Source organism: Solanum pennellii, chromosome 2 (assembly GCF_001406875.1).
Source record: "Solanum pennellii chromosome 2, SPENNV200".
NCBI lineage: Eukaryota > Viridiplantae > Streptophyta > Magnoliopsida > Solanales > Solanaceae > Solanum > Solanum pennellii.
Window position 1 is genome coordinate 51,979,796 of NC_028638.1, and position 22,730 is coordinate 52,002,525.

The following is a 22,730-nucleotide window of genomic DNA, read 5'->3' on the forward strand; positions in this document are numbered from 1 at the left end:
TTAGTAAATAAATAAATATTATATTTATAATTGTAAACTATTGTTGGAACATATATGTTGGTTGGTTGCACTTTTTGAAAATTACATCTTATTGAATGGTTGTTATATGTTGTATTGCATTATTAATTTAAATACATATTTATTTTAATTGTTATAAAATTTTATTATATCGCATTGTTTTTGTTGAATAACGATAAAATATAAATAATATATATAATTGTAAATGTACCATCAGATAGTGAATATGAAAGAACAAAATACAAAATAAAAATTTGAATGCACTAAAAGTCATAATTGTATAATAACTATTTTAATGGTTGAAAATGAAGTGAAGATGGATGGGAAAAAAAGTTGTATGAAATTCTAAATAAAAATGTGAGCAAAATGGTTAAATTATTATCCAATCAAGTTGAGTATGTTGAGACAAATTAATTTAGAAAAAATACAAATAGAAGAAAATAATAATAGATTCAAGGGAGATACTTAAAAGGAATTGATATAAATGAGAAAAATGATGTTTTAATTTTTATTTTTGGAAGAATAATAATTAATGAGAAAAGAAATGTAATATATATAAATATGTTTTGAATTTTATATCGAATAGTGAATTTGAAAAGACAAATATAAATACTAATCTAAATACAATTTAATACCATAATTGTATAATTACAATTTAAATGATTAGAATAATGAAATAAAGATGTTTTTTTATCGGAACTGTAAATAAAATTTGAGAAAAATAATTAAATTATTGTTCAATCAATATTAATATTCTTTATTATTACGTGTTTTTCTTCCTTATATATATATATATATATGTTAAGATAAGAATGACAAGAGAGATATTTTAAAGAAATAAAATAAAATGACAATAATGTGAAATTTATATACATATTTGTTTAAAGGAAGATGAAAGAAAGAGAAGAGCAAAGATATGCTTCGAAGAAATGAAATGAATGTCCATAGTTAATGGGGGAAAGAAATGTCCATAGCTTTGAAGACATGTAACCTTTTTTTTTTTTTATCATTCGATTTTAATATTATATGTAAGTATAGATTTTTAGCAAAATAAATTATCTAAAATTTCAAATTATGAAAAATTAAATTATGTAAAACAATTAAAAAAATAAGTAAAATACAATGCTGATAAAGTTATAATAGTAGCTAATTCCTTAAATTAAATAGATGAATAAAAAAACAAATAAATGAATAACTTAAGAAAATGATATAAATAACATTAATGAATAAACTGAAGAATGGTAAGAAACGACGTTAATAGGATGAAAGTGATTAAATATATCTTAAATATGAAATTGTAAGGTAGAATTATCAGCTTTAAAATTAAGAAAAGAAATTTTAAAAACTATAGAAAAGAAAAATAATAAGTATTTTATTTATAGAAACTATAGATAATTATATTTTTCAAAATCGTTTTACAAAGTAAATCCTATCCTTGTTTTTTGCTTATTTAAATTATTGAATATTTATAATTATTTTAATATTTATGAATAATGAAATGTATCCCTACTTAAATAATTAAAAATTAAATATATAATGCTATAATACATATTTTTTCTTCTTCATTTCAAAACTTATAATTTTCTGGCACCTATTTTATAATACCTTATAAAACGTATTTTTCTTCTTCACCCAATACTTTTATACGACATCCTAATAATATATATATATATATATATATACATACATATATATATATATACACACACCTTAATCGAAGATATATTAAAGAAAGTAAAACAAACTTCAATTAAAGTTATATAGAATAAATTTAAAAAAATATATAATTAAAGATAGATAAGAAAAAAAAACGTTTTAAGAAAAAAAAAAAGGGAAGTTAAAAATAAATGACAAATTTAAATCTATTTATGTATAAAAAATGCAATTCTTACAAGGTATAACAATCAATTTTTAAAATAATAAAAAAAAATAAAGAACAAAGAAAGGAAAAAATCAATTTAAGGAAATGATACAAATTACATTAATGATGAGATTAAGGATAGAAGATTTTAAAAATTAATAGTATATATGATGAAAGGATTTAAATATGGTCATATTTGATATTCTGCAAATTTTCAAGGTAAAACTCTCTATTTAAAAAAAAGAAAAAAGAAAAAATGCACAAAATAAGGATTAGAAAAAGAAATGAATAAACTTCTAGACACAATTTTTAGCAATTATTTTAAGAAAATATAGAGAAAATATCATAAAAATATGATAAAATTAATAAATATCTGAAGTGAGAAGAGTATCATCATTTTCTAACTTTAACTTTATTAAAACCCGTAGATATGAATCTTTTAGCGGAAGAAATGATTTAAATTTAAATAAAATAAAATAAATTTTGTAATATATATATATGCAATTCTTATCAATTTATATCAACTATTTTGCTGGTAACAAATAAATAAAAAAAGAAAAAGGAAAGAATCAATTTAAAGAAATGATATAAATGAAAATAAATAGATCAAATTAAGGCACAAAAGCAAAAAATAATAATAATAGTATGATTAATGATGAAAGAAATTAAATATGGTAGAACTGTGATATTCAATAAAATTTAAAAGTGAAATTTTCAGCTTTTCAAAATTAGAAAAAAATATTATAATTAACAACAAAAAAACTACAAAAATATAGACAAACTGCACTGAAAAATATATAAAAGATAATAAAAATTAGAAAAAAATATTATATTTAAAAACAAAAAAACTACAAACATACAGACAAACTGCAGTGAAAAATATATAAAAGATAATAAAACAAAATTTGATTAAAGATAGATAAGAAAAAATAAATTAGAAAAACGTTTGAAGGAAAAAAATGAAATTAAAATATTGATAGATTTCTCCTTATTTTCCTCCTAATTTAATATGAATTCCATAAATAATTTGAATCTCTCTCTAAATAATTTTTCTTAGGTCTTGGACCACTTATTATTCTTTCTATAAATTTTTCAATCAATACGATTTTCTCTCAATAGAAATTATAATGCAATATTCTTTCAAAAATTCTTAATATTTTGACTAAATTTGATTATTACATGATTTTCTTTAGTATCTTCAGAGGTATAACGAGCAATCATCTCTTTCTCTTTTCATGAAAAAATAACATTCTTTCATTAAAAGAATAAGAGACAAAGCAAAAGATTCGCGATGTTCTTTTTTCACTCTAAGATCTCTTCTCTTCACCTCTAAATTAGCATTTAATGTGTTGTGTCAATTTTGTTGTTCTTTTTCTGTTGCTAGTTATCTTTCTCTTTTTAATGATTGCTGTTAACTTTTTGGTGCGTTATTGAATCTTTCTTTCACGATTACATATATGTTCAATGAAGCTTATATATATATATTATTTGTTTCTAAATTAACATCATATCTTTAATTATGATTAAAGATGCACAAAGAACAAATAAAATAGAAAAAAGCTTTTTAAACATAAAAAAAGGAATTAGTAGAACAAAAAAGTTAGAAAGAAATAATGTCAACATTAATTTCGTCACTTTTTAAATTACAAAACAAATTTCTCCTTAATTCTCTTCCTAATTTGATATGAATTCTTTAAATAAACGGAAAAGGGCCTAAAATACCCTTGAAGTATTGAAAATGGTACACAATTACCCCATCCACCTATTGGCCCCCAAATACCCTTCACATCCACCTTTGGGTCCAAATTTACCCCTTCATTAACGGACCAAAATTAAAAATAATCAAATAATACTTTTTACTTACGTGGCACTCAACCATTGGTTGTAATTTTAATTATTTAAAATAATTTTATACTCACCCATTACCCACCCATTTAATTTTAAACCCACCCATTTTAACTAAACCCATTATTTAATTTGTCTTCTTGTTTCACATCCTGATGACTACTGCTCTTCCAATTAAAAGCATGAGCTGGAAAACTCCCAGTCATCGGAGATGGAAGAAGCTGCAATTATAATTTCAAAAAAAATAAAATATCAATAATCTTGAATCCAATGAAAACAGAGTTTTAAAATGGAATAGAGAGAGAGAGAAAGGGGTTTACTACATACGTTTGAAGAAGACAAAAGAACAGGGGAGTCTAAAAGGAGGAATAGCAAAGTAAGAGAAAGGCGAAAAAGGAGGAGGAGATAATGGAAGTGAAGGAGGTGGAAGAGATTTGAATTTAGGAACTCCAGAACCAATCCTCTATGCAATTCTATCAGCAAGTCCTTTGGTTTGATAATCATCAGAAGCAAGAAGGTCGGTGAAAGAAGTCGTCATGAATGAAGAAGATGAAGTGGGAAAAGAGAAACTTGAAGTGGGTCAAGTGAGGCGGGTTTAGTTAAAATGGGTGGATTTAAAATTAAATGGGTGGGTAATAGGTGAATATAAAATTATTTTAAACAATTAAATTACAACCAATGGTGGAGTGCCACGTAATTAAAAATTATTATTTAATTATTTTTAATTTTGGTCCGTTAATGAAGGGGTAAATTTGGACCCAAAGGTGGATGGGAAGGGTATTTTGGGGCCAATAGGTGGATGGGGGTAATTGTGTACCATTTTCAATACTTTGAGGATATTTTAGGCCCTTTTCCGTTAAATAAATTAATTTTTTTTCAAATAGTTCTTCCTTATTCTCTTTCTAATTTGATATGAATTAAATAAATAGATTGGTTCTTTGTCCAATAATCTTCCTGCCCTTTGAGTACTCTTCACACTTATAAATTTTCAACTAAATAATTTTTTTTTTTCAATATCATTTCAAAAAGTCCTTTATTTTGAAGAGATACAACATAATCTTTCTTCCTACACAAATGTAATAACTCTTTCTCTTTTCCTTTTGATTGAAGTAGAAAAATGTATATTAATGGGATCATTCCTGCTAATATGAAGTTGGACAAACCGTTGACATGATGAATTGATCACGAGTCATGATAATGATGACGATGCTGGCATACATATAATATCAGATCGACATAATACATTCTTAATAGAAATATGTATACAACATGATATTGGAAATTGATTGACATGAAGATGAAATAGAAACAGCAACAAAATTAAGAAGTGAGTTGTAGTTGTCTATGGATGTTACAATCTTTCCATTTTATAAGCTAAATATAAACTGTTGTGGAATATTACTCCCTTCGTTTAAAAATATGGAGTTAAAGAAAGAAGACTTTTTAATCTTGTGGTGCTAAGTTAAAGTTATATGAAATGTACCAAAATGCCCTTTGATCTTGTGGTCTTAAATATGTCAGGTGGAAACTTTTAAAATGTTGCCAAAAAGAAAAAGATTATTTTTTTTGAAATAAACTGAAAAGGAAATAAGATATTCGTTTTAAAGGAAGGAATAAAATTTATTAGTTTTTTCATCTTCCATTACTTAAGTGTATATTAATGTAAGAAATGTTTTAAAAGGGTGTGGTTAATTGGAGAATAGGAGTTATAAAACTTTAAAGTCAAACTTATGCCTTTTCCTTTTCATAAAGTAAAAGATTGAAATTATTTGTGTTACACGAGAAAAAGTAAAGATAATTATACATTAGAATCATGTCACATCAATAGTCTATAATTTTATCATTATAAACATATCATGTGAAAAGTTAGAATATATATATATATATATATATATATATATATATACTAGGAAATTTGTCCGAGCTTCGCGTGTTCATAAATAATAATTGCATTGAACTTGCAAATAATTTTTTTTCTAATATTCATACACTAAAAATAATGGGAAAATAGGTTCTTAAAAGTATATCATCAATATTCCAACATGAATTTGATTCTTTGTCATTATCACATAAATTAAGAAACCTCTAATGAATGAATTATGCATGAAATGATAAATCATTGGTTCTTTAATCAAAATTAAAAGGAAAATAAACAAAAAGAAAATAAGAATATGTATACAAAGACATTTCGTAGTAAAAAAAAACATTTAGGTTGCATAGATTATACAATTGTGATATATGTCTTAGTAGAAAATTCAAAAATTTGTTAACATATTAAAAAAAGAAATTGCGCTTGAACATGAAAGTAATTATAAGTTTTGAACATGAATAATGAATTTCTTTAATTGATAAATGAAAAATTTCATATCTACGTTGAAATAGATAATATGTAAGCTTATAGAATATCAAAACATAAATTCTTGAACTGATTACAATAATTATTTTTTACACAATGAATATACGTACTATATGTGTATATTTTTAATATGACCGCAGATAATAACTTTGAAGAAACATAAACAACTGAGTTTAAAATATGTACTCAAAAACAACAATTAATATCATAGGCATAAATTAATGAGTGCAAAAAACATACCTTGATATGTAAAAGTAGAATAATGACGCTATAAAAGTTGCAATTTTTCATAAAAGTATCATTTTTTTTCATTAAAAAGAAATGCTAGTTTTAAAAATAAATAAATTTAAAAGAAAATTCTTGTTTGTGATAACACCAAGTAGGCTGGCCTAGAGTTGTCTTTTATATAAGTATATATATATTTATTTATTTTAGAAAATAATAAAAATTAAGGACTCTTTAAATTACTAAAATGTCTCTTAATTGTTTTTTCTACTTGCCTTTTAAGTTGGTATACAATTAATTTCTTTATAGCAATATCTTAATTTCTTTTTTACGTGTCATATCTAAGATGTCAAGATAAAATGTCATTTTTTATATGTTCAACATACTTTTAACTTTGAAATCACAAAATACATTTTTAAAAATAAATAAACTATAGCAAACAAATAAAAAGGGCAAAGATGTAATTAAAAGAAAGTGGAGAGGAAGAAGTAGTTGCTTTTTTTTTATTGCTACTAAAGACAGAATTCTGAAATTAGGTTGTAGGTCCTCCTAAATCCTAATTGGTTTGGTTAAAAAGGAATGGAGGCGAGATGTGCGCCCTGATTTGGTGGAAGACACGTTGAGTGGCTGTCTGCTCATCTGATTCTTCTTCATCACAAATTCACAAAAGTATCAATCAATCTCATTTGTTGAGAGGGGGCCCTATCATACTCACTGATGGGTGAAAGCTACCTACTTTAGTAGAGTCAGTGATACCATACTTCTTATCAACTAAACAACAGACACAATCTTGGATTCATCTTTAATTACCTGGGCCAACACCATGAGTCGTGATCGTCTTCTAAAGGACTTAACGTAATCAAATTCATTATGACAATTATCTCTGGGATTTGGGAATCTAATTGTGCAGCCAAGTTTCTTGCTTCATCTTTATTGTATCATGCATGTTCTAATTCACCATCCTTCTAGTACGATAATGTTGCAACAAATGGTGGTTGGGCCTCGATTTTTGGCAATTGAAAAGTTTAGCTGGTCATTGATTGACAAAATTATTTTTGAAATCTAATCAAAAGAGTAGAATTTCTTCTCAAGGCCTGCCAAGTTCACATAGAACAAATTTCCACCTTAATTTGCCTAACAACTTCAAGTTATATGAACCACTTCGTAGTGGTGCTAACAACCACAGATTAAAAACTTTTATTTATTTTTGAGGAACTGTACATGTGTAGTAGCAAAAATATGCTTTATGTATCAAAAAGGACAAAAAAATATATGATGATATTCACAAGACAGTAAGATTGATCTCCTGCTTCCTTATTTCCCTGTATAATAAATAAGCACACTTTAACCTATTCATTGAGAACTCATAGTTCTGATGCAGAGTCTCCCTCACGACTATGAGATTGATCCAAAGAAGATGATTCTCTTCCAGTAAAAAAGTAAGACCAGGCTAAGACAGCAGAGCCTATAGTAATTGTAGCAGCAATTGAACCCCATATCAATTTCTTCTGCCTTCTCTTCCTTATTTGCCTAAGACGACGTGCTGTCTCTGCACAATCCAAACAAAAACAGAGAAACTGTCATTTTTTCTACGAGGCATACAGCGTCTACTGGTAGATATCACCCTGATCAACTGCGGTTACCAAGATTAGATACTCAGAGAAGCAGCCTGAATAGTTGTTACTCAGAATAATACAACTACATCTGTAAGGTCTTTGATGACGCACTGACCTACAAATTGGCCTATAAACCAAATGTACTCCTGATGTAAATTATATGTTAGCAAGGAAGCCACTAGCCTCAATTTGGTCTTTCATACAGTTCAGCAAATCGGATAACCTGTATGCATACAATCTAATTTGACATATATTAAGGAGTCAATATGCCTTGCATATAGTATTTTTTTGTTCACATTATTTTGAATTAAATGTCCTACTTTGACCAACACATTATAGATATGAGAATTTAGAATTGAGTACATATCTTATGTTATTCTTTTATTTTAAGAAAAGAATACAGAAAAGACTGCATTTATGATGAAAAAGTTCACACTGAAGTTTGGTTGTAGAATAACGGATAGCCCAAGACATAATTCTGGATACACTAAAGATGAAACATGACATTTGGCATGGATAGCAGGGAAGATATTTGCATTCACACGAAACCACTAATGATGACTTCATAAATCAGTTCAGTTGGAACAAAAAACACCATGTCTGACTTATGCTGAACTTAGATTCCAAATTTGTAGGGGAAAAGAATTTACTATTTAAAAGTTTTTTTGGCCCCTCTTGTTTCTCCGATTCAATGCAGTCAACTGAATTTGCAAATTAAAAAGAATATTTTCCCTCTTGAATAGCAGATACCAACATAAAGTGCTTATTCTTTCACAAATCTCAGTACCTATCAGCATACCTCATCTATTTTTTGTGGATGCAACAAGTCAAAGATTAGACACAGAAGTATGAACAATAAATGTAAGATCTCCCCCAAGCATTTGGCCAAACAATGTTGAGAGAATAGGCACATACCTACTTTAAATGTACAATAACACATCAGCTTCAAATTATAAGTAGTGACATGGAGCATAAACTCACCTATAGCTTCCTGGTTCCTCTGTGACATCTCTCGATTCACAGCTTCATAATAATTCAACCTGTCCCATAGTCGAGCTATCTCAAAGTTCTTTGACTCAATTTGAGTCTCAATTTCTGTCTCCATCTCAGCCTTTGCTATTCCCTTACCAATGGACTCTGATACGACCCGAAGGATGTGGACTTGTTGACACAAATCTTCCACCTGATCATCTGGCTGTTCATTGTCCAATTCCTCTCCAGCAACAGGATTAGGAGGGAAGTTCAATCCCACGAGAGATAATCGTTCACGAATCGTCTGCCACTGAGTTTGCATATTACTTAGAACTTCTTCTACTTGCTTTCGCTTTTCAATTTCCGTTAATAAGCTCAATCTTATTTCTCGTAGCTCATTTTCAAAATCATTTGTAGGTAACTGTGGCCCATTCTCTGAAGATAGTTCTGAAGAGAGGATGCACATAAAACAACAAAAAATAATGTTATACTAGTATTACAGTAAGCACGGTGATGACATACAATAACTTGTCACAAGAAGAAGGAAAAGAAACTCAATGGTAACAAGGTATTTACATAGAACACCAAAAGTTGCATAGTTGACTGAAAATGTAAAGCCTACAACTATGCATCAAGGAGAAATGACAATGAAGCCAATGTGACAGCCAGGAAAAAGAAAAGGAAGAAAACAGCAAAAAGAACATCCAAGTTATTACTAGAAGAGGAACAAATAAACACCTCAAGTTCAATTTTAATGTACGATAAAAAGACATAACTACGAAAAGTATCAAATTATGAAAAGGTGACTACCTTCCCAAGCATCATAAAATTCTCCCATTGGGGTCATGGAACTTAAACAGCGCTGGAATCCACCATTACTCTCACTCTCACCAAAACTTCTGACACTCAGAGATTCCTGTGGGTCGAAGAAATCATCAGCTTCACCCCCTCTCCGCAAATTGAATGCCACAGACTTCATTGTACCATTTTGCCCAGATAAACCATTATGCATATCTCGGTGAAGAAGCTCTCCATCACAGAGGTCAGTCACTTCACCACCCTTACCCAGGTTATCCGTAGCGAATAGCAAATTATCCTCTTCCGCACAATTAACTGCCTCCCTGGAAATGGAAGGGTCATCAAGAGATGTACTGGGGAGGTCTTTCTTCGTCTCTCTTAATTTCTCATCCATCTTCTCTCCACCAAGAGCTTCTTGTTGAGTGCCAAAATCATCTTCGGTGAAACTTTGTGAAAGGCGAGGACCTCGGCGCTTGTGATTAATTATGTAGGGCGACGGAGGAAATGACGAAGGAGAATCTGGAAACGAAGGAGAATCTGGAAGTGGTGTTGGCTTGGGAATTGTGTATAGTGCAGGAGATATTTGAGTCCAGTGATCTTTTCTATCTCCTATTATCAAGGGCTTACCATTGCTATCATCCATCTTTACATTAGTCTGGATGATTTTCCTTTCTAGTTTTGAACTAGAACCATTCTTGCTTCTATCAAAACTTGAATTAGGAACGTTGTTCTTCCTCTCAAACTTCGATTCATAAATGCTCTTGGAAGTTGTCATGGATTTCGAGCCCCCGGATTCTATTAATCTATCCATAGCTATTGCTGTATATGTCGGCATGGCTTACTATACCAACAACACCTATACAAAAAAACAGAAAGACACATTGCACAGCAACCAATTAATTCGTTTCCATTACGAATACATAAAAGACATCCTAGCAAATAATCTGATCCTTAAGATAAAAGAATAGCAGCTTAAAAAAAAGGGAAAACTAAAGGAAATTGAAGTTGTTCTAAATTCCATGGAATCACAAAGGCAAGTCGACAAAATCTAAAAAAACTGGTATATATATGTTCGAATTCTTAAGTCCAGGATCATGATTACATGTTAATCCTCCTCCATTAATCCACACTTAGAAAGAAAAATGAACATGAATGAAATAAGCACAATAATTGAAATGGTAATATTATTAGGTCCAATATGATGAAATCAAAGCTTTCAACAAACACAAATGAAAACAACGATAGAATTGAATAGAGATGAGACAAGTTACCTGAAGATGGGAAAGAAACCCTAAAGAAAAGGAAGGGGAGTCAGACGGTAGGGGGAGAGATGCAGAAATTGAGAATCGCGATTGTTACAGGTCATGATATTTGATTAAAGGTAGAAGAAGGGGAAGATTCAGTGTGGAACAAGTTACCATTGATGCAGAGGACTTGTTCTCTCTCCCCTTACTCTGACAGTGACGAAGACCCTGGCCTTTCGGAGAAGGCAAAGAGCCTGTTCCCTAGAGGCAAGGTACCCTCACGGTCATGGAATGCTTCTTTCTTCCTTGTTTCTCTGTCTGTTTGTTAAGAAGTAAGTAGCGTCTTTTCCTTTCCTCTCTTCTATCATTGCATTTGCACCATCCTCTATCTTTCTGCTCATTCTCACAATCAAAGGCCAAAATGCACGCACCTCCCACTTTTATTTTATTATTATTATTATTATTATTATTATTATTATATAAGATTCTTTTATTTTGTCCTACCATCAACAGCCCACATCCTTTTCTTTTCTTTTTTTTTAATTCATACTTATAACACGCGTGACCAAATTTTCTATTTATTTAGTAAAAATATGCTACAATTACATTACATTTTCTTGATTGAAAGACTAGATAATAAGTTGTGTGGTTTTGTTAAATTGACCAAATTCGTTGACAACGATTTCAACACTTTTTCATTGGGAGTTAGTTCCCTTTAGCTATAATATAATGGGAGAAAAATCATGTGAAGGCCAAAATGAATTTTGTTTTTTTTATTGATGTGTTGGAAAGTTGAAGGGAAAGCTCTAAGGACCATATATTCCACCTAAATTCCAGGAATTTGTGCCAAGTGTCATCACAAGGACTTTGGTAGTCAACCGAAAAGGCTAGAAAGCGCAAAATATATTTGCCCACGTAGGACCGTTAGCAGCTGCAAGGAGTGGACCGGCAGTTATAATTGGCGGCTCTACCTATTTCTTTTCTCAAATTCGCATAGTGTTGAAATTTTTTATCTTCAATGTCATATGTGCTGACATTCTTTACAAGTAAAAAATACACAAGTTTCCACGAAGGGTAAAAAAAATTAGGGAAAAAGACATAGATTTTTCTTTAATCTTGTATCGAAAAGTCAGTTATACACTTAAAGGTTGTTTACAGTTATGATTAACAATTAAATTAAATTGTAATTCGAATCAAATCGATTTTAAAAAATTGATATTTGATTTAGTTTAGTTAAGTTTGGTTTTTAAATTTTTAAAATCGATATTATTTGGTTTTACTAAAAAATAACCGCAAAAATAACAAAATCGAACCGATAAATTAGATATTTAAATTTTATAATTATTTATATATTATTCATAAATAGATTTAAAATATTTTGTTTAATTTTAATTAACTTAGTCTTTAGCTTTACCATTTTCTCAAGCCCAACACTCAGACCAAATATAACAATCTCAAGTTCAAGTCCATCAAAATTCATCTTAGTCTTTACCTACTGTACTTCACATAAAATAGTCACACTTTCTCTTAAATGAATTACTTTGTTCGTGTAATGATAACTCTAATATTGCTTGACTAAACCGACATTCACTTTTTTATAGATTGTTCATGTACTTGGTGTTTGTGTCTATCGAGTTACGTACGCCCTCAAAAGAATTATTACTTTCAAACCAAATAAACCAGTAAAACCGAACCAAACCGACAATAACCAAACCGATGGTTATCTTTTTTATTTGGTTTGGTTTGATTTTAGAAACTTAAAAATCGACTAGATTGGTTTGGTTTTGGTTTTAATCAATAACCGATTCAAGTCAAACCATGAACACCCCTGACTATCATGATGATCTATTACACATGGCTGCTATTTAAAAGTGAATTAATTTACCTTCTTAAGCTGACATGAAAAAATAATAATAATTAAAAAAAAGTTATGCGCGTCAGATAATTAAGAAAGTAAAAAAACAACAAAATATTTGTTACACCCCACCCCCCACATCTCTTCTTCTTCACACCCCACAATCTTCATCTTCTTCACACCTCATTAAATTTAAAATAAATCAATAACAAGAAGCAACTAAGAAACAATTTACTTCATATAGAAGTAAAATTTTGGGAGGTTTCAATTGTTGAAGCTTCGAGGGATATTTTGAGTGAAATTGGGTGATCGATTGAAATGGAAGAAAATTATTTTTCTACTATCTTGATTTTTTAAGAAACCTCCATGAGAAAACATAGGAAAAGAACAAAGAATATATGTCCAAATCTGAAAAATATTTACAAGTACAAACCACAACAAATAACAATGAGAGCTCATTTTTCATGACCAATCAATGGAAGAAATTAAAACAACCTTCTTGTGGGTACATTTTGAAATGGAAGAACTCTTCAACTCCATGACTAAACTCCAGATTTTGGATAATCTTTTTAATGATCATTCCTAAAAGTTTCTTCTTTTCCATTTTACTATGAAGAAGACAAAATTATTAATGAACTTTAATAATTGATTAAAAAATAATTATTGTAAAATATAATTAATAAAATAAAACATAAGTAATAAAAAAAAGAAAGTAAAAAAGCTTAAAGAATACAATTTTCTGACATGGCGCTGATGTGACAGTGAATGTAACACACTGCATACTCTGAGAGTTGAGAGTAGTGTAGCATATATTCACTTTGAATTAGTTAAAGTGTGTAATAGATCATTATGATAATTAAAATATGTAATTGATTTTTCAATACAAATTTTAAAAAAAATTCATGCCTTTTCCAAAAAAAAAAAATACGTTCACACCACCATCAACAACAACAAAAAGCTTGTGATCATAAATGCAAAGTCTAATAATTTTGGACCACGTGTAGATCTCTATTATTCTTCCCTTCATAAATAAACATTGACTATAATAATTTACATTAATAAACAAGTTCCATATTTCTAGAATGATCATTTCCTCACTGCTTCTCTAAGACGACTTTCTTTAATTTGTGCACTGTTTAGAAGTAGGAAAGGACATCGTTTATTTTTTAATTAGGGGCAATGAGAGAGGAAATTAGTAGGTGGAGAACTGTACGTTATTAATAGTGTGAAAGTTTACGTAATCATTCAAACTAAGTAAGATCAAGGCAATCATGTGTTATGCGTAATCTACAAAATTAAACTTGAGGAAAACATAAAAACAAAAGAGAGATACATTAAAAAAAAAAGATACAAATATTTAATGTAATTCGATCAATTGATCTAATTCACAAAAGGAAATGAACATCCACAATATATATATATAGTCTTAAAGATTTTGAGAGTTTAGTTTAGGAAAGAATTTTGACAATACTTGTGCGACCTCTTTTTTAAAGTGAATTTTATAAAGAGCTACTATAAAATGGTAAAAAAATATATGATCCACGAAAGAAAATAAATATCCGCAATGAATCAATAGAATAACAATTCGCTCCACCTTCTTCAACAATTGCCTGATTCAAAAACTTAATGTTCATATGTATGTACTCAAATACTATATGCTTGTTTAGTGTGAGAGATAAGTATAAATAGTCCTGAGATAAAATTTAGAAGTTCTGTTTGACTGACATATTTAAGATGACTTATCACACTATTTATAGCATAGTAATGAGATAAGTTATCTCAAAATAATTAATCCCAGAATAGTTAATCTTGTAATAACTAAATTTTAACCAAACAACATTATTTTATTGTACCGCCCATGCCACTTACTCGTGTTCTAGAAACACAAATAAATAGCCTGACTTGCTGGTGTGGTACTTCTCCGTTATTCCCATTTGTTCATACAGAAATATGGAATTTATCACAAAAAGTTTATGTCTTGAGTTCAATTCTCACGCAATATTTGTCCAGAAGGGTCATAACCTTGATGAAAAGATACAAGATATTGAATTTGAAATAAAAATTAAAAAATTTCAAAAGTATACATGTTGTGTATTCAACATATACATATGTATACTTTGACTTAATAAGTGAGTGAGGTTTATTTCATCTCTTTTTATTTATTACTTTTTTTTTAAGAATTAAATAATATAAATTTTGATCAACATTTACTTTTGCACATATTAATAAAAAAATACAATTTATTATATTTTTTATATAATTTAAATATCAAACTTATATAATTTTATTTTCAGAAGAACACATGTGACAACTAAAAGGAGCGGATGGGCGGATGGAGTTATTAACTGATGCTCATGATGGCCACATGATACTCCAAGTTGACTTTCTTAAGTTTTTTCTTAAAAAAAGAAGTTGGATTATATTTTTCATAAATCACTAATTTTTTTTTGTATTGTTCCATTTCTTAGCTCCTTATTTTGTGCGTACACTTTGTATATAGGAGTAGGATTTAAGAGGCCGGTGCATCAAAGTTAAAGGAAATCAAGAGATTTTTTTAAACGTAATTAATAAATTAAGAAGGAAAATGAATATTAATCATATCTCACATTTTATTTACGTAATCAAATTCATTACTCTTCATCCCATGTTCTCTTCACCAGGCAAAACCAGCAAACTCCGGATTTGGTGTATTATTATTGGCAGCATTAATTTCCAGTTAAAATTGTCAACAATGTAACTTGAACCCAAAGTCCAAATTAAAATTGTGCACTGACATTTTGCAAAAACAGTTTCTCGTTAATCTCCGTGCTCCTTTGACTTATCTATTGGATTCCCTTTGAGGGAGCTTTCGGGAAAAAAAATAAAAAAATCATCTTAATCAGTAACAACAATTTAACCGTATTTTGTATGATTACATGGACAGCTTGACAAGAGTGTATATATATATATATATATCATCATGATCATTTATATCAACTCCAAATTTTAAGGATCTCTAAAATCACATGATGATATGAATTATTATTATTAATTAAATGTTATCGATAGATCTTCTATACCAGAAAATTAAAAAAAAAAGAAAAAGAAGAAGCTATCTCATCATAATTATCGAATTTATTGAATCAATTCACGGCCGTGGTGAAGTTGGAGGAACTGAAGAAGTCTGCAACACATCACCAAAACCCCCCTCTCTAACATACTGAATGTATCTGGAGAATTCGGGCCTAGCAGTTGCCTTCTTCTTCTTCTTCGTTTCGAATAGACTGAATATCGGGTGAATTTTGCTCGCTTTTTTCGCTTCCTTATTCACTTGAGGACTCATCGGAGAATTTTGCTCCTTCCTGGATGAACTAAAAAATTTATAAGCTGCTGAAACGCTTCTGTTTCGGTTCAATTTTGGATCTACTAGTGGAGTGGATGGTGCCTCCTCTTTAATCAATTCATCATATCCCCTATAATCTCTTCGTGTGCTCAGTGCTCTAAACATGGCTAAGCTAAATTAATTAACTTATAAAAACAAAGGTAACAAAACAGAGAAAGATCTATTTAATTAATATGATAGGAGGAAAGATGAGAAAATTTAGAGATCCTATTGAGAAATGTTGATGTAACAATGAAGTAGTATTAAATAGTTTAATTGGCCGGAAAGTGGAATTGTTTAATTGTTATTAGTTGAGGTATTCTGACATTAATACGATATGTGGCCTTATTTTTCAATATTTGCGTACGCCTTATCAACTACGAAGCTAACAGCTAACTGTCTGACTTTTCTAGTAATAAAATCAAATAATTTTATGGAAGTGGGACCACATGAAGAAAATAAAAGGCCATAGAGTTAGCTTGCTCTATGCATTCTTCATTTATCTATGGCTAAAATTGAATTGACACGTGTTTATATCAAATCAATATATGTATATTAAGTTTGTATTTTATTTTATTTAATTATGATTAATTAATAAATAATTTATTTCATTAAATTATATAATAATAAAAATTATATTAATTTATTATAAATATTTAATAATAAAAAGATTTTCTTTTATCTTTAATTTAATATTCGATATATGTTATAGAGTTAAAATAAATTTAATTTTAATTATGTATAAGAACGATTTTAAAAAAAAAAATTCCTAGTAAGATATTTCTAATTCAAAGCTCAATGATAATCAAAACCTTTGAGATTTTTTTTTTAAACATTTTCTTATCACAATTTTTAATTGCCACTTGCCACCACGTGTATCTATATGCTATGAAGAGTCAATTAATGCTGGCACTATTTATTTTTAGTTTATTTTTGTGTTAAAAAAGAAAATTGGGTATTACGAATTGACTAGCGAAAAGCAGACATGTTTGAATGAGTATGCCCTGCCCTTTCCAGAGAAAACATGAAACTGAAAGATGGATAAATTAATGTAGTGTAATTGATTAGCCAAATAACCGACATGTTTGAATGAGTATGAAGGATTAGTAGTTTGTTTCTTTCAACTTAATTTATTTTAAATAATATTAATATTAATGTATTTCCTTTAGTTTCAAATTAGAGACATTTTCTTCCTTCTAACCAAGCAAATACATAATTCAAAAATGATGGAAAACCTTCTTCCAAATTATGGTTTTTAATTCATTCGAAGACTAAACGGCGGTCAAGTGATTTTTTGTTTTGTTATTAATCTAATATTTTTGTTGGTATCCCATACCAACCAAAGTTCATATCTAATTTTATTTTTTCTTATAAGAAATTCACTTAATAATATGTGTAGATTGTCTATTTCGAATCTATTTATAACCTGAACAGTTAGATAAGTTATTCCGAAGAAATAAGATAATTGACATTCTTAATCTAAAACAAGTTTGCATTATGACGTATATTTACACAATTGAATATCATGCTCTTCAGCTCCAAATTAAGACCATATATAGTAAACCAATTTATAAAATAAAAAAATCAATGATCGTCTTCTGTACCACAAAATCCAAATTAACTTTAACTTATTTTAGAACACTAATTAACTGCAGGCAAGTTGATTTTGTAGGAATTAATTAAGTAGTCGTCTGCAATACATCACCAAAACCTCCCTCTCTAAGATACTGAATGTACCTTGAGAATTCAGGCCTAGCAGTTGCCTTCTTCTTCCTCTTCGTTTCAAATAAACTAAATATCGGGTGAACCTTGCTCGCTTCTTTTAGCTGAGCACTTGCACGAAAATTGTCCTCCGATGTGACCTTCTTCGATGAAGAGCTAAAGAATTTAGCAGCAGCAGAAGCAGGAGCTGTTCTGTTTCTGCTCAATTTAGGCTTTCCCAATATTGGAGCACAAGCCTCCTCATCTTCCTCTCCCTTATTCAATACTCCGTATCCTCTATAGTCCCTTCGCGTACTCATTGCTCTAAACATGGCTTAGCTTTAATTATTTGGTGTATAAGTTAGGCAAAAAGGGAAACAGCACCCAAATCTCTTGAATTATAGGCTGCTTAAAATGAAGGAAGAGATTGAGAGATGAAGAAAATAAAGCATATGTTATATAGGAGTAGTAGTTAATTTAGGGGCTTATCTAATTGATGTATTTTAAAGCAACTGTGGTCTCATTTTTCAAAAATTGCGTGTTCCCTCGTGCTTCCTTAAAGGCTTTCAAAGTCTATTGCTGAAGAAAGCTGGAACTTTCTTTGTTTTGACTTCTTCTAATAAAAATATTTATTATATAGTGCTACTACTCTGACCATAATATATGGCAGAGAAAACAACAATTTGGATAAATATTATTTTCTCTATCCTAATTCTAACAAGGCATGATATGGAAACATATTTTAGTAGATGTTAAATATAATATTTTTAAAGCAATTTTCACATATAACAAACACAAAATTTATATTTGTATATTATAGTAAATTGTATAAATACGCTCCATAACGCTATATTTATATACAAAGAAACTAATTGTATAATTCGCTATATATATATACAAAAGAAAACAGTTGTATACAAATCAATTGTATAATTTGTGTATGTATAAAACGAGAAAGAGCGAAAGATAAAAGAAAATTGGGTAGACGAATATTTGTATTGTATAATAATAAGTATATAGAACGAAGATATATATATTTGCAAGTGTATATACAATTTCCTCTCACTTTATACAAACAAAAACACAATTTACACATTTCGTTTCTGTTTGTATAAGCGATAGAGGCGAGGGTGGTGAGCGAGATTTGGGAGAGTGGCGAGCGAGATATGGGAGAGGGGAGATAGGGGAACAAAAACATATGTATACGTACAATTTTTCTCGCTTTATACAAACAGAAACACATTTTATATACTTGTGTTTGTATAAAAGTGAGAGGGAGGGAGGGAGAGTTCGAGGGAGAAAGATGACTGACAGACAGTTTGCTATTTAAAGTGTGGTTATAGCATTCAATTTAATTTATTAATTTGATATTATATACAATTTCCCTATTTTCTATTTCAGTTTTTGTATCTTTCTTTTCATAGATTGAAAATAACTAATTTGGATAAATACTATTTTTTCTATCCTAATTTATGCGACACAACTAAAATATCAAAAATCAATCAAGTTTCTTTCTATATGCTTTTTAAATATTGTGATTTATTATATTTTTCATTTTAGTTTTTGTATCTTTCTTTTCATTGACTGAAAATAATTAATCTGGATAAACATTATTTTTTCTACCTCTAATTTATGTGACATAACTGAAATATTAATAATCAATTAAGTTTTTTTATACACTTTTTAAATATTTTAATTTGTATTATTTTAAATTTTTGAATTTTATTTGATAATTTAAGTTTTTTATTTTTGAATATGATATCAAAATTTAAAAATCTTAATCTTACTCACAAAAATGGAAAATGAAAAGTTTGATAAGTGAAGACCAACAGAGTTGCATATGTTTGGACGAGTATTCCTCTCTAAAGCAAAAAAATTGATACGAAGTTTGTTGTATGCCATTATAGATAACTGTCATTCGCCATTATTTAATTTGATGAGGGTCATTTTATTGGTGAATCAATCATTTGAGTATCATGAGTATTTCTTTATTTTTTTATTTAAATAATAGTAACACATTTTATAATGAGACTAATTAAGATTTAGATAATCCTTTTGTATTCCAAAATCAGAACTTAAGCCTTCCTTATATAGAATCTAAAATACATTAATCAATAGTTATATCTATATTAGACCATCTCCAATTCACCTCTATTTTATTCTCTATTTTTTATATTTAGAGAGTAAAATAGAGAATGTCCTCTTTAATTCCTCTTCATATTACTAATTCTCTGTATTCTATTTATACGGAAGTGAATAGTAGTTCTCCAAATTACTATTCACATTCTTTATTTCACTTTTTTAATATTTATTATTATTTCAATTACTTTTCAATTAACATATTGTTTTACATATAATTTCATTAATTAGACATCTAATATTCATGATTCTTTTTAAATGTAATATACTATTTTAAAAAATATATTATCTAATATATACTACTTTAATTTCAATTAATATGTTTTTAATAATTTTCACCAATAATAAAATTTTCTTTATAAAGAATACACAAAATTAAAAGGTAAGATAAAAAAATTAATTTAAATACAATACATAACAAAATAATTTAAATACAAGATAACATACAATGCATAACATAATAATTAATTCGTAATGAAACTAAAATCATGTCGAAAAGATGGAACGTGCATTCGGAGTGTTGCAATTATTGCAAGACTATCACGTTTTTGGAGAAAGAAAGTGCTAAATGATATAGTGACTATATGTATTATACTATACAACGTGATAATTGAGGACGTGATCTTAATGCACCAATTCAAGAATATCGTAGAGGCTCCAACTGCAGTGACAAAAATGGTGGTAGATGAAAATCTCGATTTGATTAATTTTAGCTAGACATAATAATATTAAGGACAAAAAGTTCAAAAATTGAGTGTTTATGTAATTGTATTTTACTTTTATTTGAATTTGTTCATTAATTTATGTATTATATAATATTTTCGTGCAATTTATGATATTTAAAATTTTAGAATAAAATATAATTTATATTAAATAAAAATTTTGAAAAAAGAAAATTTTTATTACATGAGAATTGTATAAAGTAATCATTGGGAAAAAGAAATAAATAATTTATAGAATGAAATAGAAATAATAATATAATATTAAGAAAAGAGAAAATAATTCTTTTTATATAGTAAAATAGAGAATTGGATTAGAGTTGATTATCTGAAAAAATAAAAAAAGTTATATTTATAGAGTAAAATAGAGTGTTCGATTGGAGATGACAAATTAACTTTAGCTGCTTTAATTTTAGCCACTAGACCCTACACTGTATAGTCTCTTCGTGTACTCATTGCTCTAAACATTACTTCAAATTAATATTAATAGTAATTACACGTAACCAAAATAACACAGCTCCCAAATTTTCTTGAACTAGGTTTAAAACGAAGGAATAATTAAGAGATTAGAGAAAATAAAGAATATGTTACATAAGTAGACTTAGTTATGTTAGGCAATTATATACATTTGACGTATTTTTAGTAACACATATACAATATGTCCCTTCTTATTTATCTGAAGTTGCGTGCGCTTGTGATTGGTAAGTATATGGCTGAGCAGAGTTTGATTGACTTTCTTGTCAGAAATACAATTAATTTTTGTTGATTCTAACAAGGCATGCTATGATTATTACATGTTTCTTCTAGATGAATATAAATCAATTCGGATTAACTATTTAATTACTCTAAGCCAACGTATGTAATTGAACGTACGTGTACATGCCCGTATGAGTATTTCTTTATTACGTCTTTTATTAAATTATTGTACCACCTTTACAACGTAATTGATTAAGTTTTAGATGAACCTTTTTATATTTCAAATTCAAGACTTAAATTTTTCCTGCGTAATATAAAGAAGTCGATTAAATCAATTAAACCTATATCTCAATATCAAACACCTAGAGGTTACATGTATAATATTTATGAAATTTTAAAAGAATTTGGTAAGTAGGATGTATATAGGTCGATTCGATTTGGTTTTTCATTAAAAAAAAAATATAAACCAACAATAAAAACTAAATCAAATCATATAAAGTCGATTTTCTCAGTTTTAACTTTAGTCGGTTCTTTTGAGTTTTTCGATTTTTTAGTTTTTTTAGTTTTTTTGAATTTTTACAACTATATGGTATTTGTAAAAGCAATCAAATACTTTTTCACTCACCTGTGTGATAAATAAACTTAAAAAGTTAAGTGAACATAATTTTTTTAAAAGACAGTAAATTTCATTAGGGTACAAAATATATTTTTTGAAATATCAACGATCATTATGTTAACTGAAAGAGTTGGTTTTGGTTCTTGTGGAATCAAACTAAATGGAAGATGAATTAATATGAATATTTGGTAGGAAGATAATTAGTAGGAAATACAAGTCAAAGATTGTATCTTGGTAGGTGAAAGTTAGGCAAACCATAAAATGGTTTGCTATCTTAACCTTGACAATTTTGACACATAGCGATGTCATGGATGACATCAATAGGATGAATTTATTCCTATAAATAGGTAGCTCTTAATTCATTTTCAAATCATCCTTTCACTTGCCTTCTCATCTTCTAAGGCATTGTGTTCTCTCTCTTGTAGTATTTCACTTATATTCTTTGTATAGTGAAATAAATATTGGTGCAGTTGTTCTTTGGTGGACGTAGGATCATTTTGATCCGAACCACGTTAAATATTGTTGTTCTTCCTTGTTCTTTAGTTTCACGTTTCCGCTAACAATTGGTATCAGAGCAAGGTTCTGTCTGAGTATGCTCTGTGGTTGCAGCACAGTCTGAACTTCCACATCAGAAAAGGATTACTTTGGTTTTCTGTAGTTCCAAATACATTGTAGTAGAAAAGGAAGAACAAGTAAAAAAAAAATGAG

General features: G+C 28.5%; 3 protein-coding genes across 4 annotated transcripts; all 3 read right to left on the reverse strand.

Annotated features, from left to right (window-relative positions):
* Positions 1–7,460: 7,460 nt before the first annotated feature.
* LOC107008669 lies at positions 7,461–11,356 on the reverse strand. 2 transcript variants are annotated; one of them, XM_015207802.2, is made up of 4 exons: positions 11,110–11,356; positions 9,704–10,547; positions 8,903–9,340; positions 7,461–7,854 (listed from the first exon to the last, which is right to left on the reverse strand). In XM_015207802.2, exons 2-4 carry the CDS (start codon positions 10,524–10,526, stop codon positions 7,670–7,672), a joined length of 1,446 nt encoding a protein of 481 aa, XP_015063288.1. In that variant the 5' UTR covers positions 10,527–10,547; positions 11,110–11,356; the 3' UTR covers positions 7,461–7,669. The 2 variants fall into 2 exon arrangements, with proteins under 2 accessions (XP_015063288.1, XP_015063287.1); XM_015207801.2 differs by having other exon boundaries at positions 10,963–11,356.
* Positions 11,357–15,708: 4,352 nt separating this feature from the next.
* Positions 15,709–16,480, reverse strand: LOC107010492. Its single transcript, XM_015209779.2, has one exon. It carries the CDS (start codon positions 16,275–16,277, stop codon positions 15,918–15,920), a length of 360 nt encoding a protein of 119 aa, XP_015065265.1. The 5' UTR covers positions 16,278–16,480; the 3' UTR covers positions 15,709–15,917.
* Positions 16,481–17,616: 1,136 nt separating this feature from the next.
* Positions 17,617–18,405, reverse strand: LOC107010363. Its single transcript, XM_015209641.2, has one exon. It carries the CDS (start codon positions 18,182–18,184, stop codon positions 17,831–17,833), a length of 354 nt encoding a protein of 117 aa, XP_015065127.1. The 5' UTR covers positions 18,185–18,405; the 3' UTR covers positions 17,617–17,830.
* Positions 18,406–22,730: the final 4,325 nt, after the last annotated feature.

What these genes read in the sequence shown, in the direction of transcription:
- LOC107008669 (XM_015207802.2), bottom strand. Translation starts at nt 10,526, where the DNA reads ATGCCGACATATACAGCAATAGCTATGGATAGATTAATAGAATCCGGG. An exon ending in ATTTTATGATGCTTGGGAAG is followed by an intron (nt 9,341 to 9,703) that starts GTAGTCACCTTT and finishes TCCTCTCTTCAG; the next exon opens with AACTATCTTCAGAGAATGGG. An exon ending in GAGGAACCAGGAAGCTATAG is followed by an intron (nt 7,855 to 8,902) that starts GTGAGTTTATGC and finishes TGGATTGTGCAG; the next exon opens with AGACAGCACGTCGTCTTAGG.
- LOC107010492 (XM_015209779.2), bottom strand. Translation starts at nt 16,277, where the DNA reads ATGTTTAGAGCACTGAGCACACGAAGAGATTATAGGGGATATGATGAA.
- LOC107010363 (XM_015209641.2), bottom strand. Translation starts at nt 18,184, where the DNA reads ATGTTTAGAGCAATGAGTACGCGAAGGGACTATAGAGGATACGGAGTA.